This window comes from Doryrhamphus excisus, chromosome 13 (genome assembly GCF_030265055.1).
Source record: "Doryrhamphus excisus isolate RoL2022-K1 chromosome 13, RoL_Dexc_1.0, whole genome shotgun sequence".
Classification (NCBI taxonomy): Eukaryota; Metazoa; Chordata; class Actinopteri; order Syngnathiformes; family Syngnathidae; genus Doryrhamphus; species Doryrhamphus excisus.
Window position 1 is genome coordinate 2,310,057 of NC_080478.1, and position 20,922 is coordinate 2,330,978.

General features: G+C 45.6%; 2 protein-coding genes across 3 annotated transcripts in view; both read left to right on the plus strand.

Moving 5' to 3' along the window:
• Positions 1–8,014, plus strand: part of LOC131140088 (serine/threonine-protein phosphatase 2A 56 kDa regulatory subunit epsilon isoform) — a 29,216-nt gene extending 21,202 nt beyond the window's left edge. The window contains exons 3-14 of one of the 2 annotated variants that reach the window (XM_058090191.1): positions 2,455–2,651; positions 2,723–2,824; positions 2,894–2,986; positions 3,057–3,187; positions 3,272–3,331; positions 4,179–4,287; positions 4,377–4,430; positions 4,499–4,549; positions 4,629–4,748; positions 4,820–4,947; positions 5,495–5,596; positions 6,868–8,014. In XM_058090191.1, coding sequence (XP_057946174.1) covers positions 2,455–2,651; positions 2,723–2,824; positions 2,894–2,986; positions 3,057–3,187; positions 3,272–3,331; positions 4,179–4,287; positions 4,377–4,430; positions 4,499–4,549; positions 4,629–4,748; positions 4,820–4,947; positions 5,495–5,596; positions 6,868–6,967 — 1,247 coding nt within the window. In that variant the 3' untranslated portion in view covers positions 6,968–8,014. The remainder of the gene's footprint in view (positions 1–2,454; positions 2,652–2,722; positions 2,825–2,893; positions 2,987–3,056; positions 3,188–3,271; positions 3,332–4,178; positions 4,288–4,376; positions 4,431–4,498; positions 4,550–4,628; positions 4,749–4,819; positions 4,948–5,494; positions 5,597–6,867) is intronic. The other variant, XM_058090190.1, reaches the window with a different exon arrangement.
• Positions 8,015–8,945: 931 nt separating this feature from the next.
• The window catches only part of LOC131140087 (potassium voltage-gated channel subfamily H member 5-like), a 50,128-nt gene continuing 38,151 nt past the window's right edge, over positions 8,946–20,922 (plus strand). The window contains exons 1-7 of the mRNA XM_058090189.1: positions 8,946–10,141; positions 10,947–11,194; positions 13,135–13,258; positions 13,789–13,895; positions 14,253–14,381; positions 16,546–16,661; positions 19,922–20,314. Coding sequence (XP_057946172.1) covers positions 11,122–11,194; positions 13,135–13,258; positions 13,789–13,895; positions 14,253–14,381; positions 16,546–16,661; positions 19,922–20,314 — 942 coding nt within the window. The 5' untranslated portion in view covers positions 8,946–10,141; positions 10,947–11,121. The remainder of the gene's footprint in view (positions 10,142–10,946; positions 11,195–13,134; positions 13,259–13,788; positions 13,896–14,252; positions 14,382–16,545; positions 16,662–19,921; positions 20,315–20,922) is intronic.

The following is a 20,922-nucleotide window of genomic DNA, read 5'->3' on the forward strand; positions in this document are numbered from 1 at the left end:
GGCTCGGCAACTAGCTGACCCCCTCCTTCCCAAATGCTGCAGCCAACTCATTAGTCTCATTAGTCATAATGTCACACTATTTTTAATATCCACAGACCATGAATGAAAAAAGGTGTACTTAATCACACTGATGATGTTGACTTTTCATCTTGGTATCTGCACACAGCCATCTTCTATTCTGGCGTCCCCACCTCCACATTTGACCTCTACTTAATGTCCAAGTAGCCATCAGCCCTACGGTACCGGCACGTGATTCATTAACCCTTAACCCCAGCTAAGTGCATATAGTGCATATATAGTGCATATACCCTGATGTGCATGCTGAGTGTATAATAAGACACTGCTGCAGACATTTTATGGCTCGCTCTTCCCTAATTGTACCTTTACAGTGAAGTCAAGAGTATTACTGTAACTCCTCAATACTTTCACACTGTCGTCCATTCCTAGTTAATTATGCCAAGTACCTCTGGGTGCTCTAAAGGCCAATTCTATAGCTTTCTATAGCTATAGCATACTACGTGTCTATGTTCTATCATGGGGAGGTTAGCCGCTCAGACTATGACTGTCATGACAACCAATATGAATTTATCCTTTTCATCCCTGTAGCTTTAAGTAGCTTTAGACTGGACCGAGGGGCCTTCTCTCTTCATGCATGATGGCATTAGACACACACACACACACACACACACACACACACACACACACACACACAGCTCGTTGTCCGGCGCCTTCGCAGCGGCTTATCTATTACATAACAAAGAAGCAGCCCTGCAAGACCATCGCCACTGAGTCACGGTGGTGGCTCAAGTGGTGAGCTAGCAGGTGTGAACTCTGCGCGACCCCTCCCTCCGCGCTCCCACGACCATCTCAGTGGGCCTGTAACATAAGTCACCTGCCGCCTGGCCTCGCCTCACCTCACCGTGCATCCATACGTCGTGCATCCATACGCCGTGCGACCACCAATCGGATGATTACGTGGTTTCAAAAGTCTTGTTTTGTTATATTTCCTTCCAAGAAGGCTGTGATTTGGAGCCTAAAAAACACGGGCGTCCAACGCAGTCACATTTATTTACTGACGTAACGATGCAATGATGTCATCTAATTTGCAAAAGCTACCATGATGCATTTGTAATTGTTCATTCATTCATTTTCTACCGCTTTTTCCTCACGAGGGTCGCGGGGGATGCTGGAGCCTATCCCAGCTGTCTTCGGGCGTAAGGCAGGGTACACCCTGGACTGGTCGCCAGCCAATCACAGGGCACATATAGACAAACAACCATTCACACTCACATTCATACCTATGGACAATTTGGAGTGGCTAATTAACCTAGCATGTTTTTGGAATGTGGGAGGAAACCGGAGTACCCGGAGAAAACCCACGCATGCACGGGGAGAACATGCAAACTCCACACAGAGATGCCCGAGGGTGGGATTGAACCCTGGTCTCCTAGCTGTGAGGTCTGTGCGCTAACCCCTAGACCACCGTGCCGCCCATTTGTAATTGTAATAAATAATAAATAACACTGTAGTAGAGAGGAATAACATTGTTGGCGATAAAGTGAATCAAAGCACAACAAATACAACAAATGTGTGTACTACATACTGTCTGCTGTACTGTTGCTTCTTTCTATCATTTATGAAAAATTACAACATTTATGATTGTTATTGGTAATGATCCCTCCTGCTACATCTTCTTCTCCGGCATAGATGTGTGTGTTAACAAGCAATGTTGTACACACAGCCTCATTATAATGGGTTTATAAGCTAGGGCTAGCATGTAGCGACAAATCTACTTGACCGGGCTGCCACAAACAAACAAATAAATAAATAAATACAGTAAACCTCGGATATATCGGATTCAATTGTTCCCACTGGTTTTGTCCGATATAAGCGAAATCCGTTATATGCGTATACCGGAAAATGTCCGTTTTACGCATATATGGGATTTATATCCAGTATATGCGTAAATGGGATTTTATCCGTTATAAAAAGGCACTTCCTTGACTATGTTTCCAATGTACCTGGACGCGCAGGCAACGCTGCAAACGCTGCAAATGACGTCGTATAGCGGCCTGTCACCATTCGGCGAATCGGAGCGCCACGATGCGGCCATCCGATATATGCCAGGGAAATTTCATGGAAATGCATTGGAACGGGACTGGAGATTTTGTCCGAAATAGGCGAAATCCGTTATAAAAAATCCGATATATGCAATGAATTTTTATTGGAAATGCATTACAGAAAAATCGCTTCTTTTTTATCTGTCCGTTGTGAGCGAATTTCCGATATATCCGAGTCCGATATATGCGAGGTTTACTGTATATGGGAAACGCTGAATAACTTTGCAAATACACATTTGTTATGAAGCAGACCATTCAGTGTGTGTGTGTGTGTGTGCGTGTGTGTGTGCGTGTGTGTGTGTGTGTGTGTGTGTGCATGTGTGTGCGTGCGCAGACGTGCCGGCCCCGGAGCAGCCCGAGCTGTTCCTGAAGAAGCTGCAGCAGTGCTGTACTGTCTTTGACTTCATGGACACTCTGTCGGACCTCAAGATGAAGGAGTACAAGCGCTCCACACTCAACGAGTTGGTGGACTACGTGACCGTCAGCCGGGGCTACCTGACAGAGCAGGCCTACCCTGAAGTTGTCAAAATGGTCAGTGGGCTTGGAGATCATGCAGATCTTCCTCTTCAGGGGTTGAGCGAGTGTTTGTGTCTCCACTTTAGGTGTCTCACAACATATTCCGGACCCTTCCGCCCAGCGACAGTAATGAGTTTGACCCTGAGGAGGATGAGCCCACGCTCGAGGCCTCCTGGCCTCACTTACAGGTAACGTTGGAGGTCCTCATCTCCAATCCGTCTGCCTCCAAAGTAAATAACAACGCCTTTTCTTCTCAGTTGGTATATGAGTTCTTCATCCGCTTCCTGGAGAGTCAGGAGTTCCAGCCCAGCATTGCCAAAAAGTACATAGACCAGAAGTTTGTCCTACAGGTGAGTCCTACACGCTCGTGAATGCCGCGCGGTGTCTTTCCTTTCCTTCATCCTTTGTCCCTCCTCTCAGCTCCTGGAGCTGTTTGACAGCGAAGATCCTCGGGAGAGAGACTACCTGAAGACAGTCTTGCATAGAATCTACGGCAAATTCCTGGGGCTGAGGGCTTTTATACGAAAACAGATCAATAATATTTTTCTACGGTGAGTATGATCACACTTCTTCTTCTGACACTTTATGTCCTGTAACTTTAAAAACCTGACCTTCCAAACCTGTGCTCTCTGCAGTTTTGTTTATGAGACGGAGCACTTCAACGGGGTGGCTGAGTTGCTGGAGATCCTGGGCAGGTATGTCCCCCCCACCCCACCCCACCACCACCGAAAACACTCACATTCGCATCGGTGGCTCACAAGATCTCAGTGTTTACCGAAAGAAGACATTTAGTGAGCTTTATGCTACAACTGTGAAATATTACAATATTACAATTATACAATAAAGTTGGATTAAACCGGAGTACCCGGAGAAAACCCACGCATGCACGGGGAGAACATGCAAACTCCACACAGAGATTGGAACCCAGAGCTCCGGTGTGGCCAACGTGCTAACCAACGGTGCTAAACTAGCAAAATATTCCCAGTGAGGACTGGCCACCAGGGGGCATCAGACAACAACAACAGCACTCCCAGTGGACTGATGGCATCATTACAGCCCACTAGTCAAATATCATGGCTTCTAGGGGGTGGAATTGAACTGGGGTCTCCTAGCTGTGTGGCCTGCGGGCTAACCACTCGTCCGCCGTGCAGCCCTCTCTCAAGCTAATCCTTTATAATAAAAAAACCTGGAGCCACATTAGCTTTTCATTCTTGACATGCTATTGTGTTTGTAATAAATATCAAGAATGTGAGATCAATGTGCGTCTTATATGCGTAACGTGTTGATCAACTCTCCATCAGGACTGCAAAGCTCCGTTTTCACCATCAATATTTCCTCCATTGTATCATTTATCAGTTGGAGCCACATTTGATAGCAATTGTGTCCGAATGCACAGCACCTGATGTAAGGACCGGCTGCACGTTAGCTGGTCCACAGCTAATAGAAGATGCTGATACTTGTATGCTAGTTCCCCTTGGCAGCCAGCAGAGGGCACACTACCCAGCAAGCGGTTTTTTAAAGGCTGATGTTTCTTGTTTGCAGTATAATCAATGGCTTCGCTCTGCCGCTCAAAGCCGAGCATAAACAGTTTCTGGTCAAAGTGTTGATCCCGCTCCACACGGTCCGCAGCCTGTCGCTCTTCCACGCGCAGGTACAGTGATTGGTGCTCTGTATACTTCCTGTTGTGTGATGGTCACCAGTGTTGTTCATTGAAACATCTCGTCTTCTTTGCTGGTGCAGTTGGCGTATTGCATTGTACAGTTCCTAGAGAAAGACCCAACATTAACAGAACCAGTAAGTACCGCCACAGATCCACACCTGGTTCAAGATGCAGCTTCTTCAACCCTGTGTTTGCTCCTCAGGTCATCAGAGGCTTACTGAAGTTCTGGCCTAAAACGTGCAGTCAAAAAGAGGTGATCCTCGTCCTCTTTGTCTCTGAACCGCGTGGGGAGGGGGACACGCTTTCTTTAACGCTTCCTTCTCGGGCCGCAGGTGATGTTTCTAGGCGAACTGGAGGAGATCCTGGATGTCATAGAACCGACACAGTTTGTCAAGATCCAAGAGCCGCTCTTCAAACAGATCTCCAGATGCGTCTCCAGCCCACACTTCCAGGTGGGTGACCGCATCCCAGTCCAGGCGGCCGATTGGCCCCCCGCGTCATCGAAAATGTCTTCCTGTGGCAGGTGGCCGAGCGGGCGCTGTACTACTGGAACAACGAGTACATCATGAGTCTCATCGAGGAGAACTCCAGCGTCATCTTGCCCATCATGTTCGCCAGCCTCTACCGGATCTCCAAAGAACACTGGAACCCGTGAGTGGGGCCTTTTCACACGTCTCTTCGCCATTGCTGTGGGGGACAGACAATCAGGAAGGGGGGGGGCCACGTACTGTCAGGGAATAATAATAATAATAATAATAATAATAATAATGCAACACACACCACTGATGAACCCAAGTTAACTAGATAGGGCAGTCGAGTGGGGGCGTGCTGACTGGGCCTGCAGTCCACTGTCAGCAGGCCCACCCTAGCTTTTTAATGAAAGAGGAAGGATGATAAATACAATGAAATCAACTAATAAATAAACAAAAATAAAAGACTAAAGGAAGTGTAAGTGTAAAACACAGTATTTGGGATAGCAGTGACAATAGGGAAGTACTAAGACTCAAGTGGGATTATTTCATTTTATTAATTTAATTTTATTATTTTTTTATTTTTATTATTAAATTTTTCATTTGTGTTGATTTATGTTTGCTTTGTTCAGTATGTTTGGATGATGTTCGAAATAAAGAAGAAAAAGAAGACTAGGGTGCCCCCTTGTGGCGTAAAACCTCCAAGTCACTGTTTGTGTGCTCCACAGGGCCATCGTGGCGCTGGTCTACAACGTACTGAAGGCCTTCATGGAGATGAACAATCCACTATTCGATGAACTCACAGCCACTTACAAGTCAGACCGCCAGCGGTAAGCGACTCTTGCATCATCACGCCACGATGTTGGCGGTGTTGTCCTTGTGAACGTTAGCGACAGGCGTGGAAGATCGGTTTTGTAGGCTTTGTTCTCATTCTATAGATCATGATGATGATGAGGAGGCCATATGCATATTGTACAAATAAAACAAATTATTCATGAGGTATATTCATAAAAATAACACTAATTCATGTCATGTGATATCACAGCTAAAAATGTCTGCATTCGTTCCGTGTTTGTCTTTAACCCTTTGATGCATAAGTGGGTCCAAAATGACCCGCTCAGGTTGTTTTGGAGCCACTTGTGGAAGAGTGTAGGGTCCACTCACTCGTGCATCGAAGGGTTAAACTTCACTGATACATGACAGTAAGCACCGCAAATAGCGGAGATCTACCGTATGTCAATCATCTGGATACCGTGTCTAGCATATGGAGTGAGGCTCCCCGCCTGGTAAAGTTAGGCGTCAATCATTAGCATTTGTGGCCAGAAGCTGCGGGTCTAAAGCTGCGGGTCTAAAGCTGCGGCTCTAAAGCTGCGGGTCTAAAGCTGCGGCTCTAAAGCTGCGGCTCTAAAGCTGCGGCTCTAAAGCTGCGGGCTCTAAAGCTGCGGGTCTAAAGCTGCGGGTCTAAAGCTGCGGCTCTAAAGCTGCGGCTCTAAAGCTGTGGGTCTAAAGCTGCGGCTCTAAAGCTGCGGGGTCTAAAGCTGCGGGGTCTAAAGCTGCGGGGTCTAAAGCTGCGGGGTCTAAAGCTGCGGGGTCTAAAGCTGCGGCTCTAAAGCTGCGGCTCTAAAGCTGCGGCTCTAAAGCTGCGGCTCTAAAGCTGCGGGTCTAAAGCTGCGGCTCTAAAGCTGCGGGTCTAAAGCTGCGGCTCTAAAGCTGCGGCTCTAAAGCTGCGGCTCTAAAGCTGCGGGCTCTAAAGCTGCGGGTCTAAAGCTGCGGGTCTAAAGCTGCGGCTCTAAAGCTGCGGCTCTAAAGCTGCGGGTCTAAAGCTGCGGCTCTAAAGCTGCGGGGTCTAAAGCTGCGGGGTCTAAAGCTGCGGGGTCTAAAGCTGCGGGGTCTAAAGCTGCGGGGTCTAAAGCTGCGGCTCTAAAGCTGCGGCTCTAAAGCTGCGGGTCCAAAGCTTGCGGGTCCAAAGCTGCGGCTCTAAAGCTGCGGCTCTAAAGCTGCGGCTCTAAAGCTGCGGCTCTAAAGCTGCGGCTCTAAAGCTGCGGCTCTAAAGCTGCGGCTCTAAAGCTGCGGCTCTAAAGCGATCCCTGTTGTTGTCCAGCGAGAAGAAGAAGGAGAAGGAGCGCGAGGAGCTGTGGAAGAGGCTGGAGGACTTGGAGCTGAAGCGAGGCCTTAGGAGCGACGGGATCATCCCAACTTAACGAAGACCGCGCTGAACAACCTCCAATTCGCCCCGCCCCGCCCCCCACCACACTTCCCTACCCACCCACACCCCGTTGACCTTCCTGTCTGACCCCCAGCCCCCGCCCCCCTTCACATCAGCCATGTCTGCCCAGAGCTCCAAGAAGAGATTCCCTACTAAAGTCCATCACGTGTGGATCCATCCGGAGCGCCCGCTGGTCTCTTAATTGTTTAGTTTTTTTTCTTATGTTTTTATTTCTCCTGTGTTTGTGCGACTTACTTTACAGTAGATTCATCACGTCTGTTTTCACACTTTCAACACTGTAAATAATTCTTTTTTCTTTGTTCCCTTAAACTGCTATTATTGCAAACGGACGGAAAAAAAAACTAAACTACAATAAATAAAAGGAGGAAAAAAATAGAAAATGAGAAAATGACTTGTGTGGGCGGGGCTTTTAACAAACAAACATTTGGACGTGGAGCACAGCGTTAAAAGCCAGAAGATAGTTTGATTTTCACCGCACTCGTCTTCATCGCTGCAGTCCTGTCTGATTCTTTTCTTCCTGCTGTGGGACTTCTTCTGTTGGCTCCGCCCCCTCCGCCACAAACCGGAAGCGAATGCGACAAAAACACTCGAGTGCGTCTACGTGCGTGTTCGTACGCGTCCGAACTGCAGACGGCAGTTATGTCGCCTCCTAGTGGCGGCAAGTAGCCGTGCACCAGCAAGACTTAAGGATGCTAGCTGTTACGTTAGCAGAGAAGCTAAGTGCTGTCAACGCTAGTGGCCGACAATCCTACTTAAGACGACGTCGCTCGTATTGTACGTGTGCGTCTGTTGCTAAGCGACCAGACAAAACTTTATTCACACAATCCTCATCCGCGTGGTACCCGGGCGAGCAGCTACGGTTAGCATCTGATGAATAAATATCCGTAGAGGAACCACGCTGACCAAACCTTTCATTTGACCCTCTTGGTGCGAGCACTCATGTAGACGCAGTCCTTGCCTCCTCGAAGAGTGAAGGAGCGCTTCCCCCCTCCGGACCCCCTCCCCCTCCTCCGGACCCCCTCCCGGCCACGTGGTATCAGTCTGGCACTGATGCCGCCCCGCCCCGCCCCACCCCGCCCCCATAACAGGCCAATCAGACAAAAAGTGTGGAGAGGAGCGCCAAAGATGTTCCCGGTGATCTGCCTCGCCACCTCCTGGCCACCGGGGGGTGCTGTGTCGCCTTCACAGTATTAAGAGTGAGAAGAAAAGCAAGACGACCAGCCTGTACATTGATGAATGCAGTACACTGATAATCTTGTATCTTGTAGTCATTTAGCTTCTGTTTCTGTTTAGGAAAGCGTGGAGAGAGATATAAAGAGGTATTATGGAACAACGTCCTGCTATTTATGATCGTCTTTCCCACTTTTAGGCTTTTTCTTCTCCCTCTCCACTCTTTTAGCTCATTTGGGGATTTGGATGAACTTTCTTTTCACCATTGGATATATGTTTGTTTTTGTTTTTTTAGTTGGGGAGGGAGGGAGGGAAGGGGGCGGGGTTTAGGTGGGTGAAGTCAGGTAGGCGAGGCCGAGGGAGGTCAAAGGGTGTAGGGGTCGCAGGGAGGGGGGGGGGGGTTCCACTCCGATGGCGAGTTGACCACGACACTCCTCCCTTCCTCGAAGAAGTCATGTGTGCTTTAGAACGGGCCAGCTAGAACTCGATTGAAAACGTGAGAACAAAAGGGTTGGACAAAGACAAATGTTTAATTATTTTAAAAAAATAAAGAGATATTAAATTAAACCTGTTTTGTGATAAAGCCCAGATGATGAATTGATTCATTTGATACGTGTGCGTGCATGTGGTGTTTAAGGACATATTGGACATTTCTACGCTGGAGTTTTAGGGCCACACTGGGAGAATAAAGTTGTAAATTTGAGAGAAAAACTTATATTATGAGAATAGTTGTACATTTACATAAATAGCCGTAATTTTCAGAGAATAAAGTTGTAGTATTATGAAAATAAGGTTGTATATTTACGAGAATCATCGTAAATTTAAGGAGAATTTTTGTAAGTCGTATATTACATGGAAAAATATTTTACAACAAAGTCGTATATGTCAATTGTAAAAAAATTATGAGAATAAAGTTGTAATATTAGGAGTATTAAGTTGGGTATCTGCGAGAATCATCGTAAATTTGGTATAAAGATGTATATGAGAAAAAAACGTGTATTGTGAAAATAGTCGTATATTCAAGAATAGGGTTAGGAATAAAGTTGTAATATATAAAGGCGTGCATTTACAAGAAAAAAACTTGTATTACGCGAATAAAGTTGTATATTTATGAGGAAAAAAACCAAAAATATTATGAAAATAAAGTTTAAACTTGCAGGCAAGTTTTTATTTATAACGTGGCAGCAAAACAGAGCAGTTGAAGACAAACGGATTGGCCTCTGGTTAACCCTTCTCACTACCACCTTCCTTACCCCTTTTTCATAGCTGTCTCTAGCAATGCCTGTAACAAAGTCACTTTTTTGCGGAAATGTACGACTATTCTCAAAATATCAGATGATTATTGGTATATATATTCACTATCTCTCCTTTGGGCATGTCCCAACCATCTCAGTCTGGCCTGTAAAGTCCCTCTGATGGATTTGTTCCTGATCCTATCCATCCTGGTCACTCCCACTGTGAACCTCAGCATCCTCATCTCTACTACCTCCAGTTCTGCTTCCTGTCTTTTCCCCCAGTGGCACCGTCTCTAGTCCAAACAACGTGGCTGGTCTCACCACAGTTTTGTATACGTTTCCTTTCATTTTAGCTGAAACTCTTCTATCGCACATCACAGCACTTCTCCACCCGTTCCATCTTACCTGAATATGCTCCTTTTCACAATCTCCATTGTTTCCATCATATATGTTTTTTTTCTTTTTAAACATACGCCCCCAGCTAATCCTAGAAAATAACATGTATTTTTTCACTAGTCATTTCATTGATCGTTCACAGAGTTGTCCTTCAGTTCTGTAGTAAGTCTTTCTTCCACAGGGGGGCGCGCATGTCCAATGCTTGTGGAGTTGACGTCATGCAGAAATGCATCCTGGAACATGGAGGCGACTGATTTGTTTTTTGTTTTCTTTTCTATCTTGGTCTTTTTTGTTATATCATGAATTCACCCAACATCCCACCGTCGAACTCCTCTGTCTTCGTGGGTGTGAGTCCCCCGCCTTTAATTGATGTCATTTAAATTCAGTTTGTGATGTTCCTTGCCCCCAAAGCCTTCATTCCAGTGTTGTGCTAATTAAGGCAACGTGTAGGTAGCGCTAATGTGCTACTAATGTTCTACTAATGTGCCACTAATGTGCTAAAGTGTTGTGTCTACTGTTTGCTCTCCCGAGCTTCATAAAATAGTAAGAATCCGCCCACTCCTTGCCATAAATAATGTCACCGGAGGAGCTGAGCCCACACGAATATACACAAGCTTAGCTGTGTATATTCTTATACACAAAATATCTTATACACAATTCTTCCTGCTTAATTCCCATCATTTCAGCATTATTTATCATCTAATACGACTACAAAATGTATCCAAATGTGTCCAGTTAGCAGACCTAACATGTACTTCCTGTTAGCAAGAACTTCGGCGTCTCGCGCCACTTAGCTATAGGTCCTAAAACATCACGTGACCATTCAAAATGGCGACTCACGTCAACATCCGTGTGGATTTAAAGTTAGTCAACTTTCATGCACTCTTATTTGACTTTATGTCCTGTCGAGAGTACATTTTTTACAAACACAACACAACAGTTTGGTGAATAAACACAAATGACATTTTTCACAGAGCCACACTGATTAATACTAATACTAATTCCATGTAGTTTAAGTCATGGCCGCTAGGGGGAGCATTGTTACATTTTAGACCATCCATCATTTATCATGTTTGTGCAAACAACTACTAAAGTTGTCATCGTCCTAGTATTATTTATGCTTTCTGTCTGTGTTTACACTTTTAAAAGCAGACACTCACCTTCACGTGAAGAAGGCCCCCAGTCACGCATGCGCAGGTCCGTCCGCTCGGCGCGCCTCCTGTGCCCGCGCGGCTGTGCGCTCAGTGCGCGTCCGTCAGTCAGAGAGCTACCATGATCTTCACCAGAGGACTCTCTCACAGGAACACAGCACCCCAGCCACGGCAGCATGCCGGGCGGCAAGAGAGGCCTGGTGGCGCCGCAGAACACTTTTCTGGAGAACATCGTCAGGAGGTCCAGTGGTAAGATGGAACACTTCTGCTGCTCTTCTGCTCTTTATCTGTCTTTATCGGCTCTCCCGATTTCTGGCAAAAGTTGGTCGCATCCTCGCGATGTGTTCATTCGTCCTAGCGAACTTTTGTCCATTTAGTTTAGTTATGGCTCAGCAGTTCATGACGCACAAAGCTCACTTTGGGGTTTTGGCGCATGGGCGGCCAGGTGTGCGCCATTAATATGGAACTGCGTGAAAAAACATTTGATTTCCGTCATTTGGTATGCAGAGCTTCATTTGTTATTTTTTCACATCAAATTATGCCTATAAATATAACAGAAAAAGTCAATAATGCCCCAAATGTACACGTTTTAAAATGCAGTTGCTTGGAACGGGTGATCCCCAAATGTCCACGTACTCGGAATGGACAATAAAGTTGATTTGATTGTGATTGTGACTGTGACTGTGATTGTGACTGTGATTGTGATTGTGACTGTGATCGTGAGGGCGTTTGGACTGAAACAACACCATCAGCACATTTCACTTTGGACTTAATGGACTTGCTGCTGCTGCTGAGTCATGTTTCCCCATTTAACAGTCAATCCTTGTTCTTCTTTGGACTAAAAAAAAATCATCAGTCATAAACTGTTACTTTTGGGAGACCCCACCCACCGCCACCCCCAAGGACATTCAGTAATGGATTGTGGCGGAGCGCCACGTTAAAACATGATTTCTATTTGTATACGTGATGTAATGCATGGGCATGGTATGAATGGACATATGTGCTTTATTGGGGGTGCCCTGGGGGGGTGTGGGTCGCGTGTCACCAACATCAGCCATCACTTTAGTTGATGTCATATGACATCAGTCAGCTGACTTTGGAGAAGCCTTGGAAATTCATTACGTTAGTTGTTTAATATTACCACGTTTCTCTCATCAATTTAGGACTTTAGTCTTGAAATCTCTGATTATTTTAATACTCCTTATATTATTTTAATACTCCTTCACCTGGAACGTCTATGAAAGGGGGGGGGACTTGTGTGACCTTTGGCCTCAGGCAGGTGAACTTTTTTTTGTCGTAAATTTCCAACTTTTTTTTTTTTTAATTTATCACTTTATTCTGGAAATTGAAGATTATTTTTCTCATTAATTAATGACTTTATTCCCATAAATTTACAACTTTTTCTTGTACACGTAAGACTTTTTTTGTCATAAACACACAATTTTATTCTTGAAAAATTTACGACTTTATTTCTCATAAATGTAAGACTTTTTTGGCATAATTTACAACTTTATTCTTGTAAATGTACAACTTTTTTCCCTCAAATTTAGGATTTTATTATTTCAAATTTTATTACAACTTTTCTCTCAAACATGTGACTTTTTTTACGACTTTATTCTGGCAAATTTAAGACTTAATTCTTGTAAATTTAAGCCTTTTTTCTAATAAATGTACCACTTTATTCTTGTGAATTGAAGATTATTTTCTCATTCATTTATGACATTATTCCCCGTAAATTTACAATTTTTTCTTGTACACTTAAGACTTTTTTTTGTCATAAACACACAATTTTATTCTTGTAAATTTACCACTTTATTCTTGCTAACTTTAGACTTTTTTCCCATTATTTTACAACTTATTCTTATAAATGATCAATTATAAATTTTTCAAATAATCAATTTTTTTTCTTGTATATTTATGACTTTATTGTCAAATATCAGATATTCCCCCCCAATGTGGTGAAAATACTGTGTCGTACTGGTGTGTTCAAGTACTGTAGGAATTCCTTTAATCCTTGTGTTGACCAGTGGACATGTCTTTGTTTGCATACTCCTTCTGTGTTGTACGTTGCAGTAGAATAAAAACACGCTTGGCTTGGCGGTGTGACCCGTCAGATGGCGAGGTCATGGCGAGGCCGATGTCATGGCGGGGTCGATGTCGTGGCGTTGATGTGTACTTTCCACCTGCAGAGACGAGCTTCCTGCTGGGCAACGCCCAGATCGTGGAGTGGCCCGTCGTCTACAGCAATGACGGATTCTGCAAGCTGTCTGGATTCCACCGAGCTGATGTCATGCAGAAGAGCAGCACCTGCAGGTCAGCATTATTATTATTATTATTATTATTATTATAACATTTATTAGTATTAATAGAGGTTGTATTGTCACTATATTAGTAAACAAACCATTCCTATGACTATTGGTAGTAGTAGCAGCCAAGTTTTGTAGACGTTTGCTGAGCAGATGTTTGAAGTACGACTGCAAGAGAGAAGAAATGCTCCCGCCCCTTACCTGTCAATCAAAGCATTGGACCAGAACGTTCTCTGCGGAAGCACGGGGGTTTACCTTCATGACCAATCCCACGATGACATGGATCCATCTTACCGGAGTAGCCGAGGAGTCATGTGACTTCTCAGGTCACTTAGTTTGATTTCCTGACGTCGTCACTGATTGGTTAACGGGTGTGACATCATCAAGCTGTGACCTAAATATTCCCTCAAGATGTTCCCTTGGTTGTCATGGTGACCATGCTAGTGGAGTTGTAAAGAAGTGGCTAAATAGCACCCAGAACCTTCACGGCGACAGGAAGTGATGTCATAGCGACGGGTTTTTCTGTGCTTTCTGCAGTTTTATGTACGGAGAACTGACGGACAAGAAGACCATCGACAAAGTGCGGCAGACCTTCGACAACTATGAGTCCAACTGCTTTGAGGTCCTCCTCTACAGGAAGAACCGTGAGTTGCGTTCATCTTCATCCTCATCTTCATCGCCGTTATTATCGCCGCGACCTGGATGCTAATAAACATGCTAAGCTAACATTCAGTGTGTTTCTACGCTGCCGACTACGGCAAAAAGCCATTATCAGGTCTTGTCATGACCCGGGTGCTGCACTCAAAATGTTGAGTGCACTTCAGCGAGTACACTGTGTACACTGGTATTGGGATCGGCCGATTTCACTGGCGAATGATCGGTATCGGCAGCATAAATCCCGATGGAGCATCCCCGGTCTGCACACGGGTGCAGCGACCGGGATGAAGCGGAGAAGGGAAGCTGGTGAATGTCATGTGACGTGCTGCTCCTTGTCGTGGCAGGAAGTCCGGTCTGGTTCTACATGCAAGTGGCTCCCATCAGGAACGAGAACGACAAGGTGGTCCTGTTCCTGTGCACCTTCAAGGACATCACTCTCTTCAAGCAGCCCATCGAGGATGAAACCACCAAAGGTCAGGAGGATTTAGGATTCAGAGCCTGGAATGACTCATCCGGGTCCGCTTTTCCCACCTTTAAATGTTCTTGGAATGTTCTCGTGTTCATCGATAGCAAAGCATCAGACCAAGAGGTTGGAAGTGATCCCGAGTTTTTTGGAAACGCAGGCCTATGTATCCGGAAGTCCTCGGGAGCGCTTTTGAGTTTGACCAATCACAGCCCAGTGGGTGTGGCATAAGACGGGTGGGGGGCGGAGTAAATTAAACACAGAAATAAGAGGTGTAGAATGTGGGTCCCCTTACCGGCCTGGACAGTCGCCATCTTGGCTGGGTCACAGAAGGGGCGGGACTAACTCGGGTGGTTGCAATTGACAAATGAAAAGGAGAGAAGAAAGAAAGGAAAGAATTCCTGTCGTCTTGTTGACTTCCAAGGCCGGACGCAGTCAGGAGTTGTCGGTGGAGTCGTGACTGATGTGCCGTGTCAGCTTCCTGGCCCCCGGGGGAGGGGGTGGGGGCCCCCCTCCACACGGCCGGAACACCCCTGCCCTCTCGATTTACCGTACAGACATGCTAACACATGTTGATATGCGTGGCAGCGAGAGACCACGCCCCCTGGTGTCATGTGATCAGGTTGTCCATCGCATGTTGTCAGCTAGTGTCAGCTAGGGCTAACAATGCTAACAAACATGGATGCCAGAGTTGACCACCAGGGGGCGCAGTCATGTCCAGACGGCCGGCTGGGTTTTTAGTGGCGTCTGCACTGGGGGGGGGTGGGACCAAAGGGCGCCGCAGAGATTGGCCGCTGAGGGCGTCGACAGCCGAGTTGGCTGCTGTCGTTCACCGGCGGCGCCGGCGTCTCCGGCCGCGCTGACGGCACGCCACGCCACGCCACATCACGTTAGCGTGAGGCGAGCGGCAGAGACATGGCGGCCTGGCAGGAAGGAAGGAACGCTGGGAATGTTCCATGGAGTTGATTTCATGTTGTTGGAGTTTTTGTGAGGAAAGTCAAGTCGTTACGGAAGACCACTTTGGCTACTTTGTTAGCTCGTGATCGTTTGTGTTCCATCATTACGTGGCGTGCGTTCATTAGCGTCACGTTGGTTCTTCATTGTTAGCTAGCGAGAGGAATTGTCCATCGGAGGGAAAACTGGGAGGGAAAACTGGGACCGCCGCAAAGGTTGAGTGAAAGTGCTGAAGTGGAAGAAGATGTTGGCATTTGCACTGATGGCCTGGTGTCGCTGAGTCTTTAAGTGGCAGTCATCTCTTCGTACCCCGCCCCCTCCCCCACCCCCGACCCCCCTCCCTGAGTGTCATTGAAGGATGTCCGTTTTGGCTGCCGTTCCTTGCGCTCCAATGCCAAGTTGAATGTATAGAAGCTACACAAAGACAAAGTCATCTTCATTGTGAAGGCCTCCCTCGTTTAGCACCCCCCCCCCGTACTGGGGGCGGCCATCATACAGCTGAAGTAAAGGCCGCTAGACCAGGAAGTATTATGGGTTCTTTTATGAGCATACAGTAGAAAGTAGAAGCCATGATATTTGACTAGTGGGCTGTAATGATGCCATCAGTCCACCGGGAGCGCTGTTGTTGTTGTCTGATGCCCCCTGGTGGCCAGTCCTCACTGGGAATATTTTGCTAGCGTTGGTTAGCACGTTGGCTACACTGGAGCTCTGGGTTCCAATCCCTGTGTGGAGTTTGCGTGTTCTCTCCATGGAATCCATGTCCATGGATTTTCTCCCGGGTGTTCCGGTTCCTCTCACATTCCAAAAATATCCATGTTAGCTCAATTGGGAACTCTAAATTTCCCATGGGTATGAATTGGAGTGTGAATGGTTGTTTGTGTCCTGCCATGGGCGGGCCGGAAGTAGAGGGTGTACCCTGCCATCCGCCCAAAGTCAGCTGGGATAGGCTCCAGCCTACCCCAGCTAGCCTAATGAGGATTAAGCAGCATAGAAACGGGATAGATGGATGGATGGAGCACTGGAAGTGCGACCCGGGAGCCATTTTTTTCCTAAAAATCCAATATATTACATCTTACTAAAAACCAAAAGAGGAGAAAATATTGAAATGATGCTCATAACTTTCTTTAAATGTAACTCCACAGCACATTTTTCACTGCAGTTTGGACCCCGCCCCCTTGAAGCCTGCTGATTGGACGTTCATGTTGTGGTCTTTCCCGCAGGTTGGACCAAGTTCGCGCGTCTGACTCGAGCGCTGACCCAAAACCGTACGACGCTGCAGCAGCTGGCGCCCATCAGCAAGCATGAAGTCAGCCATAAGCAGTCCCGACTGGCCGAGGTGAGCATCTTCAAACCGCTCCTGATGAAAGATGCGGGTAACCATGGCGACGGCTACCTCGGCTTTATTCCCTTTCTTTGGTTATTAGTCCCTGGTCCAAAACACAATTGGACCATGCAAACATATTCAAATGGAACAATATTTTCACTTCCCGTTGGGGAAAATATGCAGAAAAAGTGTCCTTAATGCTACTTTAATTGAGCTAACATGATAGCTAACATGATAGCTAACAATTGCTCCCAGCTAACAGCTGGTATCTCATACAATTGTAACGGCTAATTATCATTAGCTCATACAGCTAATGGTAACTAATGGTAATGGCTAATTACCATTAGCTCATACAGCTAATGGTTACTAATGCTAAAGGCTAATTACCATTAGCTCATACAGCTAATGGTAACTAATGGTAATGGATAATTACCATTAGCTCATACAGCTAATGGTTACTAATGCTAAAGGCTAATTACCATTAGCTCATACAACTAATGGTTACTAATGGTAACGGCTAATTACCATTAGCTCATACAGCTAATGGTTACTAATGCTAAAGGCTAATTACCATTAGCTCATACAGCTAATGGTAACTAATGGTAATGGCTAATTACCATTAGCTCATACAGCTAATGGTTACTAATGCTAAAGGCTAATTACCATTAGCTCATACAACTAATGGTAACTAATGGTAACGGCTAATTACCATTAGCTCATACAGCTAATGGTAACTAATGGTAACGGCTCATTACCATTAGCTCATACAGCTAATGGTTACTAATGGTAACGGCTAATTAACATTAGCTCATACAGCTAATGGTTACTAATGGTAACGGCTAATTACCATTAGCTCATACAGCTAATGGTTACTAATGGTAACGGCTAATTACCATTAGCTCATACAGCTAATGGTTACTAATGGTAACGGCTAATTACCATTAGCTCATACAGCTAATGGTTACTAATGGTAACGGCTAATTACCATTAGCTCATACAGCTAATGGTTACTAATGGTAACGGCTAATTACCATTAGCTCATACAGCTAATGGTTACTAATCGTAACGGATAATTACCATTAGCTCATACAGCTAATGGTTACTAATGGTAACGGCTAATTACCATTAGCTCATACAGCTAATGGTTACTAATGCTAAAGGCTAATTACCATTAGCTCATACAGCTAATGGTAACTAATGGTAACGGCTAATTACCATTAGCTAATACAGCTAATGGTTACTAATGCTAAAGGCTAATTACCATTAGCTCATACAGCTAATGGTAACTAATGGTAATGGCTAATTACCATTAGCTCATACAGCTAATGGTTACTAATGCTAAAGGCTAATTACCATTAGCTCATACAGCTAATGGTAACTAATGGTAACGGCTAATTACCATTAGCTCATACAGCTAATGGTTACTAATGCTAAAGGCTAATTACCATTAGCTCATACAACTAATGGTAACTAATGGTAACGGCTAATTACCATTAGCTCATACAGCTAATGGTTACTAATGCTAAAGGCTAATTACCATTAGCTCATACAACTAATGGTAACTAATGGTAACGGCTAATTACCATTAGCTCATACAACTAATGGTAACTAATGGTAACGGCTAATTACCATTAGCTCATACAGCTAATGGTTACTAATGCTAAAGGCTAATTACCATTAGCTCATACAACTAATGGTAACTAATGGTAATGGCTAATTACCATTAGCTCATACAGCTAATGGTTACTAATGCTAAAGGCTAATTACCATTAGCTCATACAGCTAATGGTAACTAATGGTAATGGATAATTACCATTAGCTCATACAGCTAATGGTTACTAATGCTAAAGGCTAATTACCATTAGCTCATACAGCTAATGGTAACTAATGGTAATGGCTAATTACCATTAGCTCATACAGCTAATGGTTACTAATGGTAACGGCTAATTACCATTAGCTCATACAGCTAATGGTTACTAATGCTAAAGGCTAATTACCATTAGCTCATACAACTAATGGTAACTAATGGTAACGGCTAATTACCATTAGCTCATACAACTAATGGTAACTAATGGTAACGGCTAATTACCATTAGCTCGTCCAACTATATTTCAACATAAGTGAAAATCATTCATTCATTTTCTACTGCTTAAACTCACGAGGATGCTGGAGCCTATCCCAGCTGTCTTGGGGCGAGAGGCGGGGTACACCCTGGACTGGTGGCCAGCCAATCCCAGGGCACATATAGACAAACAACCATTCACACTCACATTCATACCTATGGACAATTTGGAGTGGCTAATTAACCTAGCATTTTGCTAGTTTTTGGAATGTTGGAATGAGAACATGCAAACTCCACACAGAGATGGCCATGGGTGGAATTGAACGCTGGTCTCCTAGCTGTGAGGTCTACGCGCCAACCACTCGACCACTGTGCAGCCCAAGTGAAAATGAATAATATTTCATTTTTTCATGTGGTATAATAGCAGGCACACACTTTTAGAATATTTTAGAGTATTTTATTGAGGAGCAGAGTGCCGTGCTTTCTGGTAATGGAGTCCAACGCCAGCGGTGTCTACGTGTAGCCAAACGACGCCATAACGGCGGTGGTTAGCGCCATCGCCGTGCGTTCATATTGGCCCAGCTTCTCTGCTCTTTTCATTATTTCTGCACAACTAAATCCTCCTATGAAACATTAAGGACTACAGTCCCACCGCTTTACCCCCCCCCCCCTGCCCCCCCTCGCCCCCCCCCCCCCCCCCCCCCCCACACACACACGCTTGTGTGGATGCACGCCAGCAGCTTCTGCTGAGTGCCATCAATGTTTGATGCGCCTGTTGGAGGCCAAGGCACAAAGCACCCAGACCGTCTAAAAGGTGGAAAAACCCAGGAAGAGAAGGATGGAGATGTGTGCTTCAATCAGGACCACGTGCACCTTCTCAGGAGGACATGTCACCTCCTAGGGAAGGACTCTCACCTAAGGAAGGACACACAAACGAGAGTCCTTCCCATGTCTCATTGTTCTACGCTTGACGATTAAAGTGAACATGATATCAATAATGAACAAGTGAAGATGACTCAGGTCCACTCGAGTCCAAAGACCAGCTGCTCCACCATCTTGACGCCTAATGACCTCATTAACATGTCAGTTGCAGAAGGATGCAAACGGGGAGGGAAGGAGGACTCGTGAAGGATGGATCATCTCTGCATGACTTTGTCTAAAGATCTGGAAACCCTTTTCCATGAGATTCCACGATCCAAATGTCTTCCAGGTCCTGCAGCTCAACTCGGACATCCTCCCTCAGTACAAGCAGGAAGCCCCCAAGACGCCGCCGCACATCATCCTCCACTACTGCACCTTCAAGACCACGTGGGACTGGGTGATCCTCATCCTCACCTTCTACACGGCCATCATGGTGCCCTACAACGTGTCCTTCAAGACCAAGCAGAACAACATCGTGTGGCTGGTGCTGGACAGCGTGGTGGACGTCATCTTCCTGGTGGACATCGTCCTCAACTTCCACACCACCTTCGTGGGACCCGGCGGCGAGGTCATCTCCGACCCCAAGCTGATCCGCATGAACTACCTGAAGACCTGGTTTGTCATCGACCTGCTGTCCTGCCTGCCCTATGACATCATCAACGCCTTCGAGAACGTGGATGAGGTACGTCTGCATGTCCCCAAGTCCATGAACTTCCCATAACCTGGTTTGTGCTTTTGGAAGTGAGGTTGGGATGACTCCAAACGCTCCGTTTCAAAAGGCGTGGTCCAAAAGCCCCTTCGTGATGTCACAGAGGGGCGGACGTCCTTATATGGTTCATAGTTAGGTGTCACCAATCACAGCGAAGTGGGCATGCCCGAAGGCGGGCCCAGGGTGGAATAATGGATAACAGCGTTTTGGCGGGAAGCACAAATCAAAGGAAATCCCAAGGAACCAAGGATACCAAGGAACTAATGAGTAGTTACCAAGGAACTAATGAGTAGTTACCAAGGAACTAATGAGTAGTTACCAAGGAACTAATGAGTAGTTACCAAGGAACTAATGGGTAGTTACCAAGGAACTAATGAGTAGTTACCAAGGAACTAATGAAGAACTAATGAGTAGTTACCAAGGAACTAATGAGTAGTTACCAAGGAACTAATGAAGAACTAATGAGTAGTTACCAAGGAACTAATGAGTAGTTACCAAGGAACTAATGGGTAGTTACCAAGGAACTAATGGGTAGTTACCAAGGAACTAATGAGTAGTTACCAAGGAACTAATGAGTAGTT